The 22,733-nt window shown below is 39.0% G+C and overlaps 1 protein-coding gene across 1 annotated transcript in view; it reads left to right on the plus strand.

Moving 5' to 3' along the window:
* CREB3L1 (cAMP responsive element binding protein 3 like 1) overlaps window positions 1-22,733 on the plus strand; it is a 90,285-nt gene that overhangs the window by 27,213 nt on the left and 40,339 nt on the right. The window contains exons 2-3 of the mRNA XM_014062774.2: window positions 14,637-14,865; window positions 21,656-21,816. Coding sequence (XP_013918249.2) covers window positions 14,637-14,865; window positions 21,656-21,816 — 390 coding nt within the window. The remainder of the gene's footprint in view (window positions 1-14,636; window positions 14,866-21,655; window positions 21,817-22,733) is intronic.

Below are 22,733 nucleotides of genomic sequence, written 5' to 3' on the forward strand. Positions count from 1 at the left end.
GAGCTTTTATTATTTATATTTGATATGAAACACCTTAGGAATCATGCATTTGAAAGGCAGGTTGGGTATGCATTTTAAAAATATTCATGCTGTATGCCTTTCAATATAGGATGAGGCTTCTGTCTTACACATTTTCTCGACAATCCATCTGAATGTCCCTTATGTCTCTGGCTGTCAGAGAAACTCTAATAATCAAAGCTATACTTGTAATTTATCTCTGAGATCCGTCACTCAATCTTTCAATGAAAAACTGATCACTTGAGCTTGATGGTACTGCACTTCAGCATGTTTTCTAGGAGTATCTGCTTATATTGGGATAGGGCTGATAAATGCCAAAATGGTGAAGTAAATCTATACCTCAGGTAGAATGTAGCATGAAGACAAAATTAAGAAAGCTGCTTCCTCAGATGTTGTGATTGAAATGCCCACTTTTACTATGTTTTGCCCTCTGGGTTCAGATTGTGTGGCCATCAAGAGGAAGAAAAGGTAACTGAAGAGGCAACTTGTGGATATTGACTTGTCATAGGAAAAAAGCAAAGGATTGGTGTCTTCCTCAGATAGGAATCTGGGCATGTACCCAATCGTTCAAACTCGCTCCTGAGAATGTTGCAGCTTTCAGAATATTTCCCTTTTTGTTTTGTTTTGTGCCAATGACCCCCTCTTTAGCACATGTGGGATTCAGCATTAGATTTTGTATAACCCAAATCTGGTAAATATCTTTTCATGAGAAATGATTTACAGTAAAACAAATGGTGAGCCCTCCGTGTGGCTGAATAAAGAATGTGGCTAATTTACATATCATCTTCCACTTCTGGTTCTCAAAAACTTTTAACACATAGAAAAATAATATTTCTCAGTGCTGTCTGGGAAGTGTATTCCTTTTTTTCTATTGGTTTTGATTATGTAAAAATGCCCCCTTTCCCACTCATTGTTCTTGCTGCTGCCAGAAAAGTTGGAATGTTAGCCCAGAGTCTTTAGACACTCAAGGATTCCAGAATTCAAACAACTGGACAGGATTTTTAAAATAACTAGTCTCTTATACAACTTCCTTGCAGAAGTGATATGAAAGAAGACACTGAACTATAGGGCTTCCTTTGCTAGATCTGCAGAAAAATTTAAAGCGGGCAGTATAACTGATATTATTGGATTCTTTTGATAAAACCCATGTGCTTTGGGATAATACTGAATCTAGAGCTTTATTTCTGGATAGCCACTAAAGAGTAAGAATGAGATGCCTAAAATTCTACTTCTGTGTTGCCATCAAGTGGCCATCCAGATTTTTAAAGTCCAGAAATGTGGGTCAGAGAAAGTTGGAAGAGGGTATTTAGGCTGCTGAGTCCAAATGTTGCTTCAGGTGAAAATCCAAATTGAAATATTTTAGATTGGTAGCTATCTAATCTCTGATGAAGGGGAACCCATATCTGTCTAAGGTAATTGGTTCTACAGTCAAACAGCTTTTTATGTTTTGCCAGGTATTCAGTTGGGATCTGTGTTTCTGTAATGGAAACCCATCATATTGTATTTTGTATTCCAAAATGAGAAAGAGCAGTCTTCTTATACTTTTATGCTTATCTGGGTGTCAATTGCAGTATATAGTGAGAGACATACTTAAAGTGACTGTATAGATGACTCCCATCAGAGACCTTAGATTTTGCAGAGGAAGGGCTTAGCTCAGAGGTGGCATTCAGCAGGTTCTGACCAGTTCTGGAGAATTGGTAGCAAAAATTTTGAATGGTTCGGAGAACCAGTAAATACCACCTCTGACTGGCCTCGCCCCCATCTATTCTCTGCCTCCCGAGTCCCAGTTGATCAGGAGGAAATGGGGATTTTGCAGTAACCTTCCTCTGGAGTAGGGAGGGAATGGAGATTTTACAGTATCCTTTGCCTGGAATGGAATTGGAATGGAGATTTTACAATATCCTTCCTCTGCCACACCCACCAAGCCACGCCATGCCCACCAAACCACGCCCACAGAACCAGTAGTAAAAAAAATTGAATCCCACTACTGGCTTAGCTGCAACAGATTAACTTGGCTAACACTTCCTAGAAATAAATCTAATAACAGAATGAATGTCACCTTTGTTTATAGGCCAAAGTATTCATTTGGCTTATTTATTGCTTGTGAATTCAGCCTGTTTCCATTTATTAGTCCAGTGTTTCATCCTTAGCAACTTTAAGATCTCCCACCTCCCCTGCATGCTGACTGGGGAATTCTGGGAGTTGAAGTTCACACAGATTGGGAAACACTGTATTAGTTGATTTAATTTGTAGTTTATTATTGTTATTACATTTTTATCCAGCCCTTCCGCCAAGCAGTCCATGTGCAAAGCCTTTTCCTCATAACTCAGAATAGGTTTGATGTTTAGTAAAAAAAATAATTTGTGGGAAAATTTTCATTGTTTATCCAGCCATTTCTATAAATTACAGCCAGGTTTGTGAATTGAATGGGGCTGTGGCTGTTGCCTAGATCTGATCATGCTTTGTAATGTGATTGCTATGTGTGAACTTGAATTTATAAAAAGTATGAAAAATGACTATGAATGTCTGATTGAGAAAGTAAATTAGAAATGATGAGTAACCCACTGGAAAAATGAAGGAGAAAAATTCATCCCAAACTATGTTAAGAACAGTTTTGAAATGCAGTCCTTTTGGAAGTCAGATGTCATTTTGTGTATCCAGACAATTATGCATATAGAGCTTTGGCCCATAAACTATTTAGCATGCACACTTTTTATATGTATGTGTTCCTTGAGCATATCTTTGTGTCCATCACTATACATATATACTGAAGACATAAAGTGACCATCATTTGATGGAAAGCATGGAAACTCCAAAGTTAAATGGTTATTGATATATATTGATTAAGAAGAAAGAATATGAAACAGCTTGAAAAGAAAAAGCGAATATGGTACAGGGAGGAGATCCTAGTAAGAGCTGAGGTACATTAAACCTCACTGTCAGACCAAACTATGCTTAGCCATTCAGCATGTGATGCCTGTCTCTTATTAACGTTGTCAGTTTAATGAGCACTAAAATTTACCGTTGCATTTTTCTTTTAAAGCATGTAAAGAATGGGTGGAAGTTAGAGCTGCTTCTTTTGTTGTAGAGTGATGGAAACCTCAACTGTGAAGCTGGAGTGTGGTGGGGGAAGGTTCATTCCTTACTGAAAGGAGAGAAGGGAAACACAGATGTCACAGCTGGAAATGGAGATTTGTCTTGGCAGGCAGAGAAGGAAAATATATATATTTCCAAAAAAGAAAAGGGAAAACTTATAAGAATTCCCTCCCGATTTGGCACAGTTGGCCAGCTAGAGGAGAACCTCTGACTTGCAGAGAAGCTAAATCTTCTGCATGTGGGCTTCCATCCAGCCATACTGTTTTTTTTGCTGCTCTCTTTTTATTTTAATATAGGAATATCAGGACTGTATCTGAAGGCAGTGAGGAAAGCTGTATCTAAAGGATGCACAACCAGAAGTCAGAAGAGAATTGTTGCCTTTGACGGGAAACTGATTCTCAGGAATAGCAATAGCACTTAGACATATATACCATTTCACAGTGCTTTAAGCACTCTCTAAGTGGTTTTCAGAGTCAGCATGTTGCCTCCAAGAATCTGGATCCTCATTTTACCCATCTTGGACAGATGGAAAGCTGAATATTTATGATATTTCAACCAGCAGTTTGAGATACACCTACCCTCCCCCTCTCTCTTCCTCCCTCCCTCCCTCTCTCTCTCCTCCCCCCCCCCTTGTGTGTGTGTTGTGAGGGTGCAATAATGAGAACATGTGGTGGAAATATGTTAGGAGGCCTCTTTTCAATCTTGCATCCATCCCTGAAGGAAAACGGGTGCCACAGCCAATGGCTTGGCAGTCTGTCATGCTCGCTCCAAGAATGAGATGGCTTAAGCAGGAGCAGATTTTCCTAGGGAGTTTAAAGGTAGCTTAGGCTTAGACAAGATGGCTCCCACCCATTTTATCAAGGGATACACCTCATATCTCCCAGTGCATGGGAGACAGCTGATTGGAAGGAGCAGTTTGGAATGTTGACTTGGAAAAGGGACAATCCATAGTCCCACAATGGAGCTGGTGAACTTTGGCTGTCCCCACCTTGACTGCTCCTCAGTAATGCTGCTTTAGGAACACGTATGGGCTTTTCTTGGCTGTGAAGGAGGAGTGAAGAAGAGATTGAGAAAGATTAACAAAACACTGGTGAAAGTGAGGAGATACAGAAGATGTGGAATCTATGTTTCTAATTTTCCCACCCATCCTTTAAAATCAGCAACCTTCTCCACAAATAGAGGGTGATCCATTCGCAACATATATTGACTCATGGTAGTTGATACTTTACCAGCTGGTAAATCCCCAGAAAAGTTCTTGCTCTATGAAGCCTGCAGCAAAAGATCTTTTTACTTGGGACAATTCAAATGTTTATGCTAACTCAGCCAGTTTCCCAGTGTGAACTGGAATATGCTGTGTGCTGAAATTCTCTTTAAAAAATTCTGGATAGTTTGCCTCTCCCCAAAATGCATATAAAATGAAGGCATGAAGTAAAAGCATGCATGAAAAGCATTATATTGGAAGAATTGCTGGCAAAAAGTGTGCATCTAAAGAAAAATAATAATAATAGCCCCTTGCACATTAGGAGAAACTAGCACAAAAATGCAAGAGCTGAGGTGGCGCAGTGGTTAAATGCAGCACTGCAGGCTACTTCAGCTGATTGCAGTTCTGCAGTTCGGCTGTTCAAATCTCACCGGCTCAGGGTTGACTCAGCCTTCCATCCTTCCGAGGTGGGTAAAATGAGGACCCGGATTGTTGTTGGGGGCGATATGCTGACTCTGTAAACCGCTTAGAGAGGGCTGAAAGCCCTATGAAGCGGTATATAAGTCTAACTGCTATTGCTATTGCTATTGCATATGGATTCAAACATTAAAAAAAACATGTTATCAATTGAAACAAAAATGTGATGAAACACATTTAAATGGTGAATACTGAGGGATGCTGGAAGTTGTAGCTTGGCCACATCTGAGGCCAGAATGTGCAATTCCTGGTTTAAATTTAGGAAATTTGCCTAAGCAGTAATGAAGCAGAACTACTAGATACCACGTTTATACAGTAAATTAGCATAATGTCTTTGCATAAAATGCATTTTCAAACCACAGAGAAGATTCTGTATAGTATCCTCTTTCCAAAAGCTTTTAGGCTGCCAGCTTAATAAACATATTTTCTTTTCCAGTAGATCATCCTTTTCCAACCTGAGTCCTTGCAAAAGTTTGGGCTGCAACTCCTCTCCCATCTTACTATCTTTGGGAGTTGGAAAAATATAGGTTGCAGTCTGATATATTTGGAAAGTGATATAAGGAATAATAAAGAGGGGAATGCTATTGAAGCTACTAAATTCCAGACTGCTTTAGATTCACACACTTGCTGATTATTTTGGGTCACTGACAGGTCATAATGGTTTTGTATGGAAATATGAACTCCACCCACTGGAAATAACAAGCTTGAAAAAAGGCAAACTGGGGACCTCTGATCTCATTAGAGGGTGTCCCTAATAGCTTTTAACTCTTTTCAATCTTGATTCACCCACTCCATGTTTACTCCATGTAAACTGTGATTCACCCCTGCATCTGTTGCCTTGTCTGAAATTAAATGGAATGTGCAAATTTGAAGTGTGCAAGGAGTGGTTTTTTTCCCCTTCAAGAGTTTCTACTCCTTATACCATCTTCAGCAATTACCATAATTATGCCTTATCTCAGAGCATAAACTGCAATAAGTGAGCAAACTACTTGTTGGAGTGGGACCCAGGAAGAAACTATTTCAATATGTGGTTTTAGTACTAATCTGGTAAATGAGGACTTGGTCACAGATAAAAGGAAAAGGCATAGTTGAGGAAGGTGATGCATCATGAGACATAACAACATAGACTCTTTGAATCTTGGATAGTCGCAAGCCTTAGCATTTTTTTCATGCAGGAAATCTAAAGGAAGAATATTCCAATTTATAGCTGTCCAGCCTACATTATTTTTTTTAATTATTATTATTATTATTGTTGTTATTATTGGTAGTCAACAAGTACAAGGAAACAAGTATCAGCATAGTTATAGACATGGACATATGAAAAAATGGCACAAATAAATGGATATAAATAAGCAAAACATAGCCATAAACACATAAAATGAGTACATATAAATGGGGACAGTAGGCACGCTGGTGCGCTTATGCATGCCCCCTTAGGGACCTCTTAAGAAACACGTAAGGTCCACAGTAGACAGTTTAAGGTAAAAAGGTATGGGAGTTAGAGGAACTAACAACAGGATTAGATAGAGGGTTCCACACATTTACTACTCTATTGCTGAAATCGTTTTTCCTACAATCAAGATTAGAGTGGATTACATTTAGTTTGCATCTGTTGATAACCCTTGTGTTATTACGGTTGAAGTAAATGCAGTCATTAACAGGTAGGACGTTATGGCAGATAATCTTGTATACTAAGTTTAGGTCAGAACGTAGATGGCGTAGTTCAAGGTTATCCAGGCCTAAAATTTCAAGCCTGATGGTACATTTTCAAGACCTCTCCTGAGGGCATTTCATATTTGTTAGGTTCTTGGTTTCACTCTGCTCCCTGTCAAGAATTCCTCCTTAATATTCAGTTAAATTTATTCTTCTATAACTTAAGCCTATTTGACCTGGTTCTGCCAGTAAAGAGACAAGACAAGAGATAACAAATTTTGTCTTCTTCTGTGAAGCACTCATTCAAGAAGTTACAGATTTAATGTTATTACCTTCCAGCATCAATTAGCAATAGCAATAGCAGTTAGACTTATATACTGCTTCATAGGGCTTTCAGCCCTCTCTAAGCGGTTTACAGAGTCAGCATATTGCCCCCAACAACAATTCGGGTCCTCATTTGACCACCTCGGAAGGATGGAAGGCTGAGTCAACCCTGAGCCGGTGAGATTTGAACAGCCGAACTGCAGAACTGCAGTCAGCTGAAGTAGCCTGCAGTGCTGCATTTAACCACTGCGCCACCTCGGCTCTTTTAGTGTATCATCACTAGTGCCCATATTTGTCTTATGTATATACCCTAGGTTTGTCCTACCGTGAAAAGGCAGCTTCAGGAGGGATCATATTATGTAATTATGGAAATTAATTTTGAATGGCTCAGCAAGTGTTAGTCCTAGCAACAAATAGGTGGTAGCTGAGAAGTATTTAGGCTGTACCTCAATAAGCCATTAATTTGGGGCCAATATTGTTTTGGCTTAAAGACAAAAGGTGTGTATTTTACTGTATAGCATTCTTTCATAGAATTTAGTGCCATTCACATAAAATAGTGAATATGCCAGTGTTGGAACTTTTCCCTACTGAAATACTAGAAAAAGGAATAGTGTATATGAAAAATTGGGACATCTTTCTGGCATCTGAATTTTGTATATGGAATAGTACAGTCCAGACATAGGGTTACCTCATCGTCGTTAGTTGCAAAGTTGTGTCCGACCCGGGTAGCATCTTCCATATGATTGGACTACAGTTCTTATCATTTCAGCCAGTCCTATAACAACCATGTAGGCTAGAGATAACAGAAGGCAGTAACATAAAAGGTTGATGAAGATGTTGTAGAGATTTTCAGCCTATCTTTCCAGATTTAGCCATGCACAATACACCATGGAAGTAAATATTTTACATTGCTAAATACAAGAAACATTATTCTCCCACAGTTTGCCTCATTAAATATAGGCAAAGAATGCATACAGCAGTCTTTCCCAAGATAATGTTTAATATTGTCTTGGACTTCATTTCGTATCATTCTCAGCAAATATGTGATATTGGAACTGCCACTGGACCTTTCTCCCAGTTCACAAGACCACCTTTTTCAAGACAGCTGTCCAGATTATCTGGCCAAATCCTTTAATTCATCACTGAATTATCTTTAAATCTGCAAATCAGGTTTTTGAGCTCCTGATCCAGCTAAATAGAAAGATGCTGAAATGTAAATAAAATATTTTAAAGAGTGTTAGCAAATCCAAATGTTCTCATTTTTGTTTTCTTTTTAGATTTTCATTTGATCTCTTCTCCAACTTTCATGACATCATGTTTAGTAAACCAGGATTAACTATTAGAGATTAACTTTTACAAAATGCCCAGGTTCAATTCACTACCTTGTATCAGATGTATAACCTCTGAAACACAGATAAAAACGTGAGCAACTGTGTTAGTAGAATGGTGAGTTTATCTTACAAATTTGGGCAATTGATGTTCAGAAGCACTAACTGAACATGATTGAACATTGATATTAGATGTTGCCTTCTTTGTAAGCATCCTAGAAATAATTTCTTTGAGCAACCTAAAGGTTCTGTATAGTTTCATTTGAGTTTTATAGCTATTCAGTCTGTTTTAATAATTGTGTGTATACCTCTCGTGTGCATTTTGAAACATTTCACAATGCCGACAACTGAGATGCAGTTGAAAGCACCAATAATTCCATGCTGAGGTTTCTGTCATAGTTCTATTGACTGAGTATATATTAAATTAGAGCCTTCTTTTAACTGAACTCCCTTTATCCTTTTAAGAACAAAGCTTATGACTGACATCTGGTAAATGGCATTGATACCGGTCCTATTCACCTGTACTACTACATCCTTATTGCCTGGCATTTATTTACACAATGATATTATCTTTGAATAAAACAAACAGATCTTTGTGTTGGAACAGGAACTTACGCTTGGCTGTATCCGGGGTGTTCAGGTCATCTCCTCCCTCTGTCTTTTTCTTGGCAAGACTGAGAAGGGATTTTGGCACCCTGGGATAAAGCAAAGAACCAGCGTTGCTGAAGGAAAGTAAGATCAGAGCAGCAGAAGGATACTACTACACTTTTTTTCTTGTTGGCATTTTATATAAACCACCACTTTAAATATTTACTCATACCCATATTTTCCTTGAAGATGCTACCTTTATAAAGGCAGGCAATATCATTGTAATACAAGAAACATATTTTTTAAACAACCACATTAGGTTTGAGTAGAATTTAGGCATAATATTATTAGCATTCCTGCTTCTGAGCAAATAACTGGCTGTTAGATGCAATGGATTTTGTTTTGGTTTTAACTTAATTCAGCCATTGGGTTTCCAAGACACATTCTATCCTCTAGTACAGAGGTCATCTTTTGATAAAATTTATTGATAAAAATAGGATTGCCAACATGATCGCCGATGTCTGATGACGGTTATGGGACAAGAGGAAGAAGAAGAAGTACAGGGGTGTCAAACTCGTGTCATCACAGTGGCATCATATGACGTATCGTGACTATTTTCCTCCTTCGCTAAAGCGGGTGTGGGCGTGGCCAGTGCATGACGCATCCAGTCCACAGGCCACAAATTTGACAGCCCTGCTCTAGACTAATGCGTGTATCCAGCTATTACAACTCATTTGAGGCAATCTTAACTTCAGACAATATGTGAATCTAACTATGTATATACTGTTCTTATGTAAACATTTAGTAAATTAGTCAGATTTACATCCTGCCTTTTCTCCAGGATCTCAAGGCACTGTACACAACATTCCTTTCTCCACTCCTTCTAAAAATAGCCTTGTGGGACAGATTGGGTTGAGAGAGGATGGCTGGCTTGAAGTCAGTTAACCAGCTGTCAAAGCTCAAGAATGAATAAATTAAAACAATTACGCTTAATCTCAGAAGGGTTGAAGCTGAAGTTTCTGACTTCTTACATTTTGCACAGAAACGCTTTCTTGTAATCTGTCAGGAAATTTTGAAAAAAAGAGTATTGTTTTTTAAAGTTTTATATACATTATAGCCCAGTGTTACTAGTTTTTTATGGCCATGGATTTTTTTAAAAATCAGCTTAATAAAAAGTTTGAATACTGTATTGCAGCATGAAGATTAATTAGCCTTCTTTGACCTTCCATTTGTCACTTATGACCATTTTATGTCATCATCTAAAGCATTTCCTTTTCTAACACCAACTTTCCCTTTCTAAATACCAAATCAAAATAATTATATATTTTTGCACAGTAAATCTGAAATAAATATGCAGTTGTTGAATGACATCTAGAGCATCTGAGGTATCTTGCTAATTCAGCATACAGCTTGCAAGATTTCATCACTAGCGAATTCCAAGGTTATCCACTGCTACAGAAAAGAATGACTTCATTGAGCCCATCAGATTACCAATTTAAATCATTTTCTGGGTTAGGCCAATACTTTGACCTGTAAATGGAATGGACAGGCTTGGTTTGTATTTCATCCTAAATTGTGAAAAAAGATAGTCATGCTGAGTGAACATCTATTTACATGACTTGGATATGTATGGTATAAGAATACAGTTACTTTTTGGCATATAACACAAATTTCTAGATATTGGACGTGATCTGTGATATGAAGTGTGAAGAACTATTGCTTTGTCAGATTATCAGATTAAAAGAGTTGGAAGAGACCTTGTAGGTCATCTAATCCAGCCCCCCACTCAAGCAGGAGACCCTACACCATTTCTGACAAATGGCAGTCCCATCTCTCCTTGAAAGCCTCCAGTGATGAAGCTCCTACAACTTACAAAGGCAAGCTGTTCCATTGGTTGATTGTTCTTATTGTCAGAAAATGTCTCCTTATTTCTAGGTTGAATCTCTCCTTGATCAATTTCCATCCATTATTCCTTGTCCGGCCTTTGGGTGCCTTTGAAAATAGCTTGACCCCTTCCTCTCTATGGCAGCCCCTCAACTATTGGAACAATGCTATCATGTCTCCCCTGGTCCTTCTCTTCACTAAACTAGCCATGCCCCGTTCCTGTAACTATTCTTCATATGTTTTAGTCTCCATTCCCCTAATCATCATGATTGCTCTTCTCTGCACTTTTTTTTCTAAAGTCTCAACATCTTTTTTACAGTGTGGTGACCAAAACTGGATGCAGTACTCTAGGTGTGGTCTTACTAAGGCTTTATAGACTGGTATTAGTACCTCACTTGATCTTGATTGTATCCCTCTGTTAATGCAATTTAGGATTGCATTGGCTTTTTTGACTGCCGCCACACACTGCTGGCTTGGTTAGTATAAACCAATGGTTCTTAACCTGTGGTCTGCAGCCCCCAGGCGACATGATGTCATCACAGAGGGTCTGCGATGACTTGAAGAAATGTTATGATTAAAATATTGTGTTAAGTTATGGGGATCCATGGCAACAAAAGGTATTTATAGGGAGTCTGTGATGAAGAAAAGGTTGAAAACTACTGGTATAGACAATATTGGGTTAAATGAACCTAGGCCTTTCCCAATCTTAGATTTGATGCTGCAGATTATACAGAACTAGAGTAATGCAGTGCAAGTGGGTATGGGGGTAATCCAGTGGTGGGGTTCTGTGGGCATGGCTTGGTGGGCATGGCAGGGGAAGGATACTGTAAAATCTCCATTCTCTCCCCTCTCCAGGGAAAGGTTACTGAAAAATCCCCATTTCCTCCCGATCAGCTGGGACTCAGGAGGCAGAGAATAGATGGGGGTGAGGCCAGTCAGAGGTGGTATTTACTGTTTTTTCGAACTACTCAAAATTTCCACTACTGGTTCTTCAGAACTGGTCAGAACCAGCTGAATACCACCTCTGATCCAGAGGTGGCTTCTTGATATTTCTGTGACCCTATTTGTAACATATAGTATTTGTTTTTAAGTTCCTCAAGTTTTGCATTATTTAAAGTTTAATGGATGGATTGATTTTGGATATTGTATTTGGATATAGTGTTGCTGTTTCTTACATGAAAGCTGAGCAAAATAGGAAGGGGTACAATTTTCCGTGACCTGTCAAAACCGCGGTCAACAAAACCGCGCTCGACGAAAGTGCGTACCTGACGTCATCAGCAGCGCGACGAAAAAAATTAAAAAATAAATAAAATTAAAATAAAATTAAAGCAAGCCAATTCACATAAAGGTAAGGGTTAGGTTTAGGGTTAGGGTTAGGTTTAGCGTTAGGTTAAGGGTTACCGTTAGGTTTAGCGTTAGGTTAAGGGTTAGGGTTAGGTTTAGGGTTAGGTTAAGGGTTAGGTTTAGGGTTAGGTTTAGGGTTAGATTTGGGGGGGTTAGGGTAAGGTTTTCGCTTTAATTTTAAATTTACCGCTCACAGCGCGATGTTTTCGTCGCACTGTGATGACGTCACGTACGCGCTTTTGTTGAGCGTGCAATTGTCTATCGCGGTTTTGTGGTGGAACCCAATTTTCAACAGAACGTGAGGAAGAACTTAGTCACTGTGTGAAGAGATAACGGTAACATATTTTAAATAGCAAAATATTAAGAAATATATCCTGGTGAGATATTTGGGGGAGAAAACTAAGGAAGATGACAAAGCAACTTTTGAACGATCATCTCCATAACTGCTAAGTGCTGAAAGAAATGTTTATAGTATGTGTCCTGCAATAAACATCACTCACACAGAATGGTCTGGAATACCATTTTCAGATACAAGGAACATGATACAGAAAAATGTGTTTAGGCGGCAGATTATTCCTCCCTACAAGGAAAATTGTGGGGAGGGGCTTAAATTACACTAGTAGTTTTCTTTCCTTGTAATTTGGTCCTCTCAATATAGTCCCCTTCCCATTCAGCTGGTAATATTTATTTCTTTTCCTGTATTCTCTTTTAAACTGAAGAAGCTTCTTGGATGAGAAGCAAAATGTTTTCAAGGAAAAAACCAATACAGTTTGGTTAGCTTTTGGAAAAGCACCTTTGGGACAACCATGACCTGGATGATTGAAATGTCAGACCTGGAAGCCATATTTTACTTTTTGGACTTTCGGCCTGCCATATTTGCTACTGTGGGAAAATGAGAGGAGGAATTTTTACAGAGTGTGGATGATATGTAGCCATAATGACATTCTTTCTCAGAAATTCAAGGTTAACTGGCCCTGCAGCTGCGATGAGGCGACTGGGAGGCATCTCCTGGTTAGGATAGTACCTGATTGGATCATGTGATGGACATGTGGATGCTGGGTTGGGACTTGAACTTTCTTTTGGGTGGGGAAAACCTGGAAGCTTTCAGATTTGGGTTTTCCTAGATGTGCCAATATGACATCTCTAATAAAATGGAACTTTGAGGAAACTCAAGTCTCAGAGTCTTCTTTCGTTAGGGTGTTACTTGGAACCCTGACATCAGAATCTCCATAGACATTCTCTGTTAAACTTCTATGTCAACTTCTTCAAAGACTCTTATGGTGAAGATGAATGTGTATTTCATCCAAGCAGTAATGTAACTTCTAGTAGTGGGTGTGTCTAGTCTGATTTTTAAAATATTTTCATATTACATAATTTATAATTAAATTTAATTCTTACTTACCTGTGAAAATAAACATGCAATAGATTTGTGTGTGTGTAAAAAGCAAACAGTATAAAATGAAAAGAAAATAAATCTGGACTCACTGAGTTTAAATGGAATTGTACAACAGTTGCAGTCCTATATAGCAGTGTTTTTCAACCTTTTTTGTGCAAAGGCACACTTTTTTCATGAAAAAAATCACGAGGCACACCACCATTAGAAAATGTTAAAAAAATTTAACTCTGTGCCTATATTGACTATATATAAAGTAATTCTCCCACGGCACACCTTACACTATGTCACGGCACACTAGTGTGCCACGGCACAGTGGTTGAAAAACACTGCTATATAGCTATAGCGATATGCATGAAATGGATGGACTTTTTTGTAAAGTATGATTTGAAGCAAAGGTATGACTTCTTATGTCTTCTACAAGTATCACATCTTTACTGTGACTTGTGGCCCGTGCTTTCATTGTAAACATATATGATAAGATGCTCATGAATGACTCTTTACCGTTCAGTCTGCTTCTAAAGTTACAATGCTCTGCACAGAGGATACATAGAATTGGATTACATTATGAAACAAACCTTTGCATTGTATTAATACTGAACAGTATTTTGAATAAATATCAGTACCATGGTACATGAGTTTCTGCCAAGGTTTCTCCACAGTATTATATGGCAAAACTTTCCACAAACGGATATGCTGTATAGAAGAAAAGCCACTGGAAGGATATGTTTTATAGTATTCCATAAAATCTCTTTTCATGATAAATAATGTTCCATCCTCAAACTATGAGAAGGTTTATATAACAACTTAATTTCACAGTTATTTATGAGAACATCACAATACCTCAGTTGCTTTTTATAAAAAATAATTTAGGTATGTATGCCTTTGATCATCATCACTGCACAGAAACCCGATAAAGATGCTTTGATAGTTTGAAAAATGAACACACTAGTGGAGATGAAGAGAGAGTCATAAAGAAATATGTTTAGAAGGCTTCAAAGTAAGAAGAAAGTAATGTGCTTCAAACCTGTAATTCTGATGTTCCAATCAATGCATTTCAATAGCTTGTTGTAGGAAAAGACAGAATGCAGAGAGAATAAAATGTATTAAATTAAGGTGAAGAAAATGGGCAGGCATGTATTTCATTGTGGATTTTGGCTGGTTAGCTTCTTCTGAAGCTGTGAAAACAGAAACAATAAAAGATGGATATAGTTATTTCTGATCCAAATGATTTGGCTTCCAGTGTATCTGGCCTGGGATGCATTTCAGTAGAAGGCCCTCTAGTCTCTCATGGAGATGATGCAGTTCACACTTTTCTTTCCTTTCCCAGCATTTCTCCGAGAGCTTTGACCACTTCTCTGAGAACATGGAGGACTTTTCCAATGAACTGTTCAACAGCTTCTTTGATGACCCCATGCTGGTGGAAAAAAACCCTTTGCTGGACATGGATCTGGATCCTCCCACTCCTGGCATCCAGGCAGAACACAGCTACTCCCTGAGTGGAGACTCTGCTCCACAGAGCCCTCTTATGCCTGTCAAGACAGAGGACAATGCTAGTGGTGAGTAGAAAGCTGGATCCAGAAGCATATGCCTAAACTGCACCGTATCCTCTGCTGATGTGATAGATACTGTCACAAGCAGGTCCAATCTGTGTCTCTTCCAAACAGCTGTTTCTCTTGAAAGCAGACGATCTGCTGCTAGCAAACTGCCCCTGTTTCCTGTGTCGTTAAAAGGGGCCCAGAGTTAAAGTTGGTTCCAGCCAATTAATCTAACCCATTTTTAACTGATTTGAATCATCGAATGATAAGACAGCTGACATTATTCAGCTAGCTATTGGAAATAGAAAAAGAGTCAAGCCAAACCGGAAACATATATAGATTTTATCTGCCTGCCACATTCTCTCTCTTTGGAATTTATAATCAGGAAGCCTCATAAGCTTATCTGGGGAAGGCAGTGATTGTGCTTAAACCAAATAAGGGATAGTTCAAGAAACAGCTTGGGGAGGGGGGAGGGAATAATGAAATAAAACTACACTGTTTAAATATGTTTCTTAGGAAGTGAGTCCAACTGAATACGGTAAAACCTACCCTTGAAGAAACATTCACAGGACTGTGATACACATGTGAACAAGCTGAAATTAGAAACTAAACATCACCTTTTTCAAGTCTCCTTTGTTGAAAGCAGCAATAATGGAGGAAATTGAAATAAAGGGTTCTTCAAAATAAAACAAAGCTGTGATATAAAAAAAAATAGAGTTGACCTTTAATTTCTCCTCAGGATCTTCTAAAACAGACAAAACATGGAGTTTGGCCTCATGAGTCACAGCAGAGAGCCAATAACCCACTGTTTTAAGAGAGGAGAATGCTTACTGTCTTACAGTCATTTAATATAACTGATTATTTAAGTCCTGGATATTGTCCAGAAAACTGATCTCTCACTATTTCTCATTATTCACACAACATTACTGTACATATTTTTAAAGCAGTGTTCTTTGCCAAAGAGGTTTTTTTTTCTGAACAATGCTAAATAAATTAGTTCCCTTAGGGGGACTAATTTTGATTTGTTTCTGGTTCCCTCTATCCACTGTTTCCATTCCTCCATCTCTGAAGAGCTTGAAACTGACCTACGATTGTCCCCCACACAAAACTATGAGCCAGGTGAGCGATCACAAGTCCTAGAGCAACAAAAATCTACTTAGCCTCATCCTCTAGTAAAGAGAAATTGCTAGTATTCTCTTCATGCATTCACATTCTCAATATATCTTGCTGTGTAGATTCATTTGGTCTTTTGCTAAATGAATATATAAGTCACAGTATTTGCCATGACAGGAAAAAATTCTGCAACAAAGCCACCATTCCTTCAGCATTTAAAAGCTCTGGTGGTAAAATTACAGTGACTAGAAAAGGTGCAATCAGGCATTTTTATCGATAGTCGTAATCATAGCTGCAAGTTCCTGCGGTGGCAGAAGTGCTCCATATTAATAAAAGGTTAGTTAGGAGTTCTTCATTGTAATCAGAAACTAGGAACAAAAATAATAGATATCATTTGCAGCTACCTAAATTTTATTTAAATGCAAGAAATAATTTTTATGATAATAACATTTATATATGAACGGAGCAATTTACTTATGGAGGTTATTGTTATGGTTCAATGCACATTCAACCAAATGTTTAGACTGGAATTGGCATTTTTACCCACCTAGGGAGTCCTTCCCAAGGACCTGGGATAGCAGATGCGGTTCGATGGTGTTAAAGGTATCATTGTGGAATGTAAGCTTTTCCAACTAAATTGCCTTTTGCAATTGGTAGTGGTGATTTTGAATGCCAGTGATATTCAAGTAGTGCTCCAGATGTTTTGGGATTGTACCCAAGGAGCCTATTATTATTGTTACTAACTTTGCTTTCTTTAATACAATCATTCTACTTCTATTTGCAGGTCTTTGTATTTCTGATTTTCTTCCGTTCTTTCTCTTCTCTTCTGTTGTTATTATTCCTACTGCTTATGAATCTGATAATTTATCATTCTTGCTGACAAAAAAATATTATTTTTTCTTCTCTTCCCTTTAAACCAGGGATGGAGAACTTCTTATCTGAATGTATTCTTGAGGAGTCTCCTGGTCTTGTAATTTCTTTCCCCAGTTCTGTCCTCTGTTTCCTCTCCCATGTATCTCTTCTAATTTGTGAACAGAAGAAATTTGGACCGTAGTCATATCCATGCAGGTTCAGGCTTAAGGATTGCTGGCTTGGAATGCATTGACCCTGTCCACTTGGCCTATAGCTATATTCTGATGTGTTTGTCTACAATCAATCTTGCTCTTATGCTGAAAATTGGATGGCCAGTGTAATTCAATTTACAAGCACACAAGCACTGAAAACAATTTCATGTGTGATAAAAATGGAAATATTTTATTTCCTTCCCTTTTCTCCTCAGCTTTCCAAGATTGACCTTAGGGGGTGGGAGTCATTTTTCTGTCTGACCTTGTGACACAGGGGAGTGGGTAAGTTGGTGGAACTTATTTGACTCCTGAGCTGTGTCCTTCAGGCCAGCCTATCGCCTTGAATTTTGAGTACTTCCCAACCCAGTAGTCTAAGCCTCAACCTCAGACCCGCTCCATTAGATAAAACTGAGCTCCATGTAAAAGTAAAGGTTTCCCCACACAGCGGGGACAGAGAATTAATTGATACAGAACATTTCTGTCCCCAGCAATCTAAAATTCATAGGGTTATCAGTGCATGTAACACAGATGTTTGTGCGGGTAAGATTATCACTCCCGCTGTCAAGCAAAACCAAGCATTTAGTAGTGAATGCCATACCATGTGCATGAATCATACAAGTGGCAAGAAAATAGGGGCAGTCAGCCATAACACAGGTTATGTAGACAGTAAACACAGGGTCAATCAAAATGGACTCAAATGTCTATACACCAATGGACAGAGTATGAGGAATAAACAGGGCGAATTAGAAATTCAAGTAAAAGAGGGCAGATACGATATTGTTGCCATTACAGAAACTTGGTGTGAAGTGTTAATACCACTTTATAATGCCTTGGTAAGGCCACACTTAGAATACTGCATTCAGTTTTGGTCACCACGATGTAGAAAAGATGTGGAGACTCTAGAAATAGTGCAGAGAAGAGCAACAAAGATGATTAGGGAACTGGAGACTAAAACATATGAAGAACGGTTGCAGGAACTGAATATGTCTAGTTTAATAGAAAGAAGGACTAGGGGAGACATGATAGCAGTGTTCCAATATCTCTGCCACAAAGAAGAGGGAGTCAAACTATTTTCCAAGGCACCTGAGGATAGAACAAGAAGCAATGGGTGGAAACTAATCAAGGAGAGAAGCAACTTAGAACTGAGGAGAAATTTCCTGACAGTTAGAACAATTAATCAGTGGAACAGCTTGCCTCCAGAAGTTGTGAATGCCCCAACACTGGAAGTCTTTACGAAGGTGTTGGATAGCCATTTGTCTGAAACGGTATAGGGTTTCCTGCCTAGGCAGGGGGTTGGAGTAGAAGACCTCCAAGGTCCCTTCCAACTCTGCTATTGTATTGTATTGTATTGTATTGCATGCTAGTTTTTTCTAGGTGTGGTGCTCATCTCTGTTTCTAAGCCAAAGAGCCAGCACTGTCTGAAGATGTCTCCATGGTCATGTAGCTGGCCTGACTAAATGCCAAAGATGCACGGAGCACTGTTACCTTCCCACCAAAGTGATCCCTATTTTTTTACTTGCATTTTTACATGCTTTCGAACTGTTAGGTTGGCAGAAGCTGGGACAAATAACCAGAGCTCACCCCATTACACGGAGCTAGAGATTCGAACCGCTGAACTGCCGACCTTCTGATTGACAAGCTCACTGTCTTAGCCACTGAGCCACTGCATCCCCTAAGCTCCATGTACTAAGGCTTAAATGACTATTTTGTGCCCTGAAAAGCTCTGTAATACTCACACTGAAAAAGAAAGTTAAATAAAATATGTCAACTTACTCTTTTTTCCCCCACTGCCAAGCTCTGGGCAGCCTCTGAGAGGGACCCTGAGATTGTTGGGTGCGGATGCAAGGAAATCAGCACCTTCCCTGATACTTCTGTTTTGGGTATAGACCGAATGAAAGCTACTGCTTATAGTTAATGCTTATTGGCACATGTAGAGGCCTAAGTAGGCTTCTTTGCTACCAGCAGATTTGTCTGCAGGAGATGGAGAAGCACAGTCATTTCAAAACCTATTTTTAAAACAATTCATTTTGGGATGATTCATGATGACAGGATATTTTTAGAGCAATCCTAGCAGAGGATCCTGTTATTTGTGGGACCCTGTGGGTGTCCGAGTGGTTGAAGGACAACCGTCAGCCCGAAAAGGAAATGGCACAGATTCAGTATATACAAGAGAAGAAAGGCCTTTCTTTTCAAAAAAAAAAAAGCTAGAAAACCATAAAAGCAGGGAATAAGTTTCCCCACAGTGGTCAGGGATTATCCTGGCTGAGTGCTGCCAGACATCAAGAAGAGAAGGGGTGAAAGCACTACAATTTTTTCATAGGTCATTCTTGTTTGGTTCTGCTCCAGAGAAATATCCTTCTTCCTTGTAGAGCTGTTACTGAACTATCTCACCTCAGATGAGGGAGGACATTTACTCTCCAAACCCCCTCAATATCTAGAAGAGATATATTTTAGGTAAGACAGCTGGAAAAGGAGCATTGGGGCACTAGTGTTCATAGAAAGTTACAAGTTCTATGAATAGATATTCCATTCCATTCTATTCCTCCTCCTCCTCTTCAAGTCTACTGCTAAGTCTACTGCTATTATTCATCCTCCTCCTGTTCCTGCTCTTGGTTTTCCTTCACATCTAACATTCTGTAAATATGGCTATTTGCAATGAAAATGATGCAGTGTGCTGTTTATATACCCAGGTGCTAATTATGAGTATTTCCTCATTCTATTATAAAGTTTTCTAGATCTTAATGTAAATGCTCCTTACTCATTTTTCTCCATGGTCCTGTGCTTAGTACAAAATCTTCCCAAATCCTTCCATTTCTAAGCCAAAGAGTTGACTAGGGAGGTAGAAGCTACCAGTAAAACTAGAGACAGAAAGTGCCTTGCATCTTTTAGAAGCATCATGCCAGCTGCTTCATAGTGGAATGCAATTTTTTAGAACATGACAAGAACATCATGGCTGTGAGATACAGCACAGAAGAATGGAGATTGAGAAATCTGGGAAAGGGCAGAATGAAGGAGAGATAACAAAAGAGAGCTTTCTCTAACAGCATAAGAGTTGCTGTATGGATTTCTACTCTTTTGAGGAAAGTATTTCCAGGTTGATAGCGACATTAAACTTTTTCTCGCTTAATGCAGTGGTAAACACCTCAAACCTATAGGAATCTGTTCACATATTCCTTTTGTAGTCCTAGAATACACTGAGACCATGCAACCTAAGTTGATGGCAAAAATGACTGAATTGGAGCAGTGCACATTCAATTTAACATAAGAATGAAAACAGGACCAGAAATCCTTGAAAGAATGAAATGTTCACATTCCTGCCCTTAAACTCCCAAAGTGCTAAAAACAGACTGAACTGTTACTGCTGAAGTTTGGAAGCAAAATGAACACATTTCTGTGGAACTGCTTGGGATTTAAAATAGGACAATAAGGATGTGTTGAGAGCAAAATACTTCTCAAAAGTCAAATGTTATTATTTCCACCCTTAATACCTCACCCTGGCTTTCTAGAATCGTGGGGGAGAGGGAGGGATTAAAAAGTTAAACCTGCTGGGTCTAACTGAGAAAATATTGTCCATCCTTGTTTTAAAGAAACTTCTTGAGTCAACCTACAAACATACTTGTTTCATAAGCCAATATAGGACAGACTACCCTGACAGAGAAATTCATATAGGAGAGATCAACCATCTTGTGTGATATCAGCCTCTTTAAATGTTTAAATATTGTCAAAATGGGGTTGGATTTAATCAAGCTCTTATTTGAGGTCTTGTGACATTTCAGGTGAGGCTGGTGAAGTCTCACCAGCTTCACCTGAAATGTCACCAAATCACCTAAAATTTGGTGATCTTGCAGAATTTTTCCATTTCTTTTTTTAAAAACCTCTAAAATTGTTTAAAATTGAAGCACAATGCCTAAAGTGACCGGGATGTTCTGGGCAAGGCTTTAATGTAGCCTTTGGCCTGTAAAGTGTAGCATATCCATATACTAGAGTTTAATAGAATATATTTTTTATTCTGAAACAAAGAAAATCTTATGGTTTTGCTTCCTAGCTCTAAAATCCTTGTTCCTAGGAGAGGGCTTCAAAAATTTTAGCAAGGGGTTCTCTGCTCAGTTGCTGAGTCGGCGTGGCCATGGTGGGCATGGCCTAGTTTGGCCTCCTGCACCACGGCGGGGAGGTCCTTTTTGCCCTCCCCGGACTCTGGGGGCTTTCCTCGAGCCTCCAGTAGGCTGAAAACAGCCTCCCCAAGCTCCACAGGCCCTCTGGAGGCCAAAAACAAGCCTATTTCTGGCCTTCCCAAACTTCCGGTGGGCCTGTTTTTCGCCCTCTGCATGCGCCTGTTTTTCTCCCTCCCCAAGGGCATAAACGCCCTGTACTTACCTGCATGTGTGTGGGAACTCCTGGGAGGGGAGGGGCAGGGTGGGCAGGGTCAGCCAGGAGTGAGATTTGGGGGTTCTCTGAACTGTACAGAATCTTAGCTAGAGGTTCTCCCAAACCCTCTGCGAACCTTCAGAAGCCCACCCCTGCTTGTTCCTTCACGTTTACTTCTGTCGTGGAAGAGAATACACCTCATTATATGGTGCAGTGCTTCTCATATACAGCACTAATATGACTTGACTGTGATGTGCTTCTTTTCTTAGAATTAGAAAATGGTATGTGGACACTCCAGCACAAGCTATGTTCCATCATGGTGAAGCAGGAGCAGAACATGGTGCCAGAAATACCTGAAACTCAGCTGCCAACTCATGCAGTTCCCATGATGAATCTTAACCCACTGCAAAGGTTGCCAGTCCCCAAAGAGGTGAGTTCATTGCACCAAGAATTTTTGGCATGATCTGAGCATCAGGACCTGAGAGTGTGGCATTTTTTAAAACATGATTTCTTCATCTTTCATTCTGAATAGAAAGGCTACTACAAGGTGGAAAATAAAAATAAGAAAAAAGTGCCTAATTATTCTTTATTTTAATCACTGCTGATTTGAAATAACCACATTTTAAAAAGCAACATAGTAGAGAGAAAAGTGAGCAATTGAAGGATAATTGGATAGCGTGCCTTCGATCCTGATTCAGAAATGGCAGACTTTATTAGTGATGCTAGTTCAAACAGTGGACAGAATTATTAATGATCAGCATAAGTGGAAAAATACACCCAAAATAAAAACTGTAAAGTGAATCTCCTGCAGAAGCTCCTACAGGTTAACAAGCCCATTTGTTTCTATTTTAGAACTGTTTTGTCTACAAATAATGCATCATCATCCTTGATGAAGCCAACATCTGAGATACAATTCAAATTTTCTTTCTTCTAAAATAGACTAATTTTAATAATTACAAGGTGGCCAGTTTCTCAGAAGAGGCACCTTCTAATGTTCTACCCTGTTTTCCCCAAAATAAGACCTCCCTGGATAATAAGCGCATGCACTAAAATAAGCCCTCCCTGAAAATATTGCAACACAGCAGCAGTCATAAGGTGACCATGCTTGTCGCCCCCTGCATCTCAAAAATAACAAGACCTCCCCGAAAATAAGGCCAAGTGCTTATTCCGGGGGTCAAAAGAAAATAAAACCCTGTCTTATTTTCGGGGAAAGACGGTAGTACAATCTGTTGCAATTATATATTTGATCAACTCCCATTACCATCAGGCAGCATGGGAACATTAGGAGTTATTGTTCAGTACATGTGGATGACTGAACTAACTTTTTTCAACTTTTGCTAGTGATTT

Source organism: Thamnophis sirtalis, unplaced genomic scaffold, assembly GCF_051295495.1.
Source record: "Thamnophis sirtalis isolate CommonGarterSnake01/CBP01778 unplaced genomic scaffold, rThaSir2_p1.2 scaffold_1, whole genome shotgun sequence".
Classification (NCBI taxonomy): domain Eukaryota; kingdom Metazoa; phylum Chordata; class Lepidosauria; order Squamata; family Natricidae; genus Thamnophis; species Thamnophis sirtalis.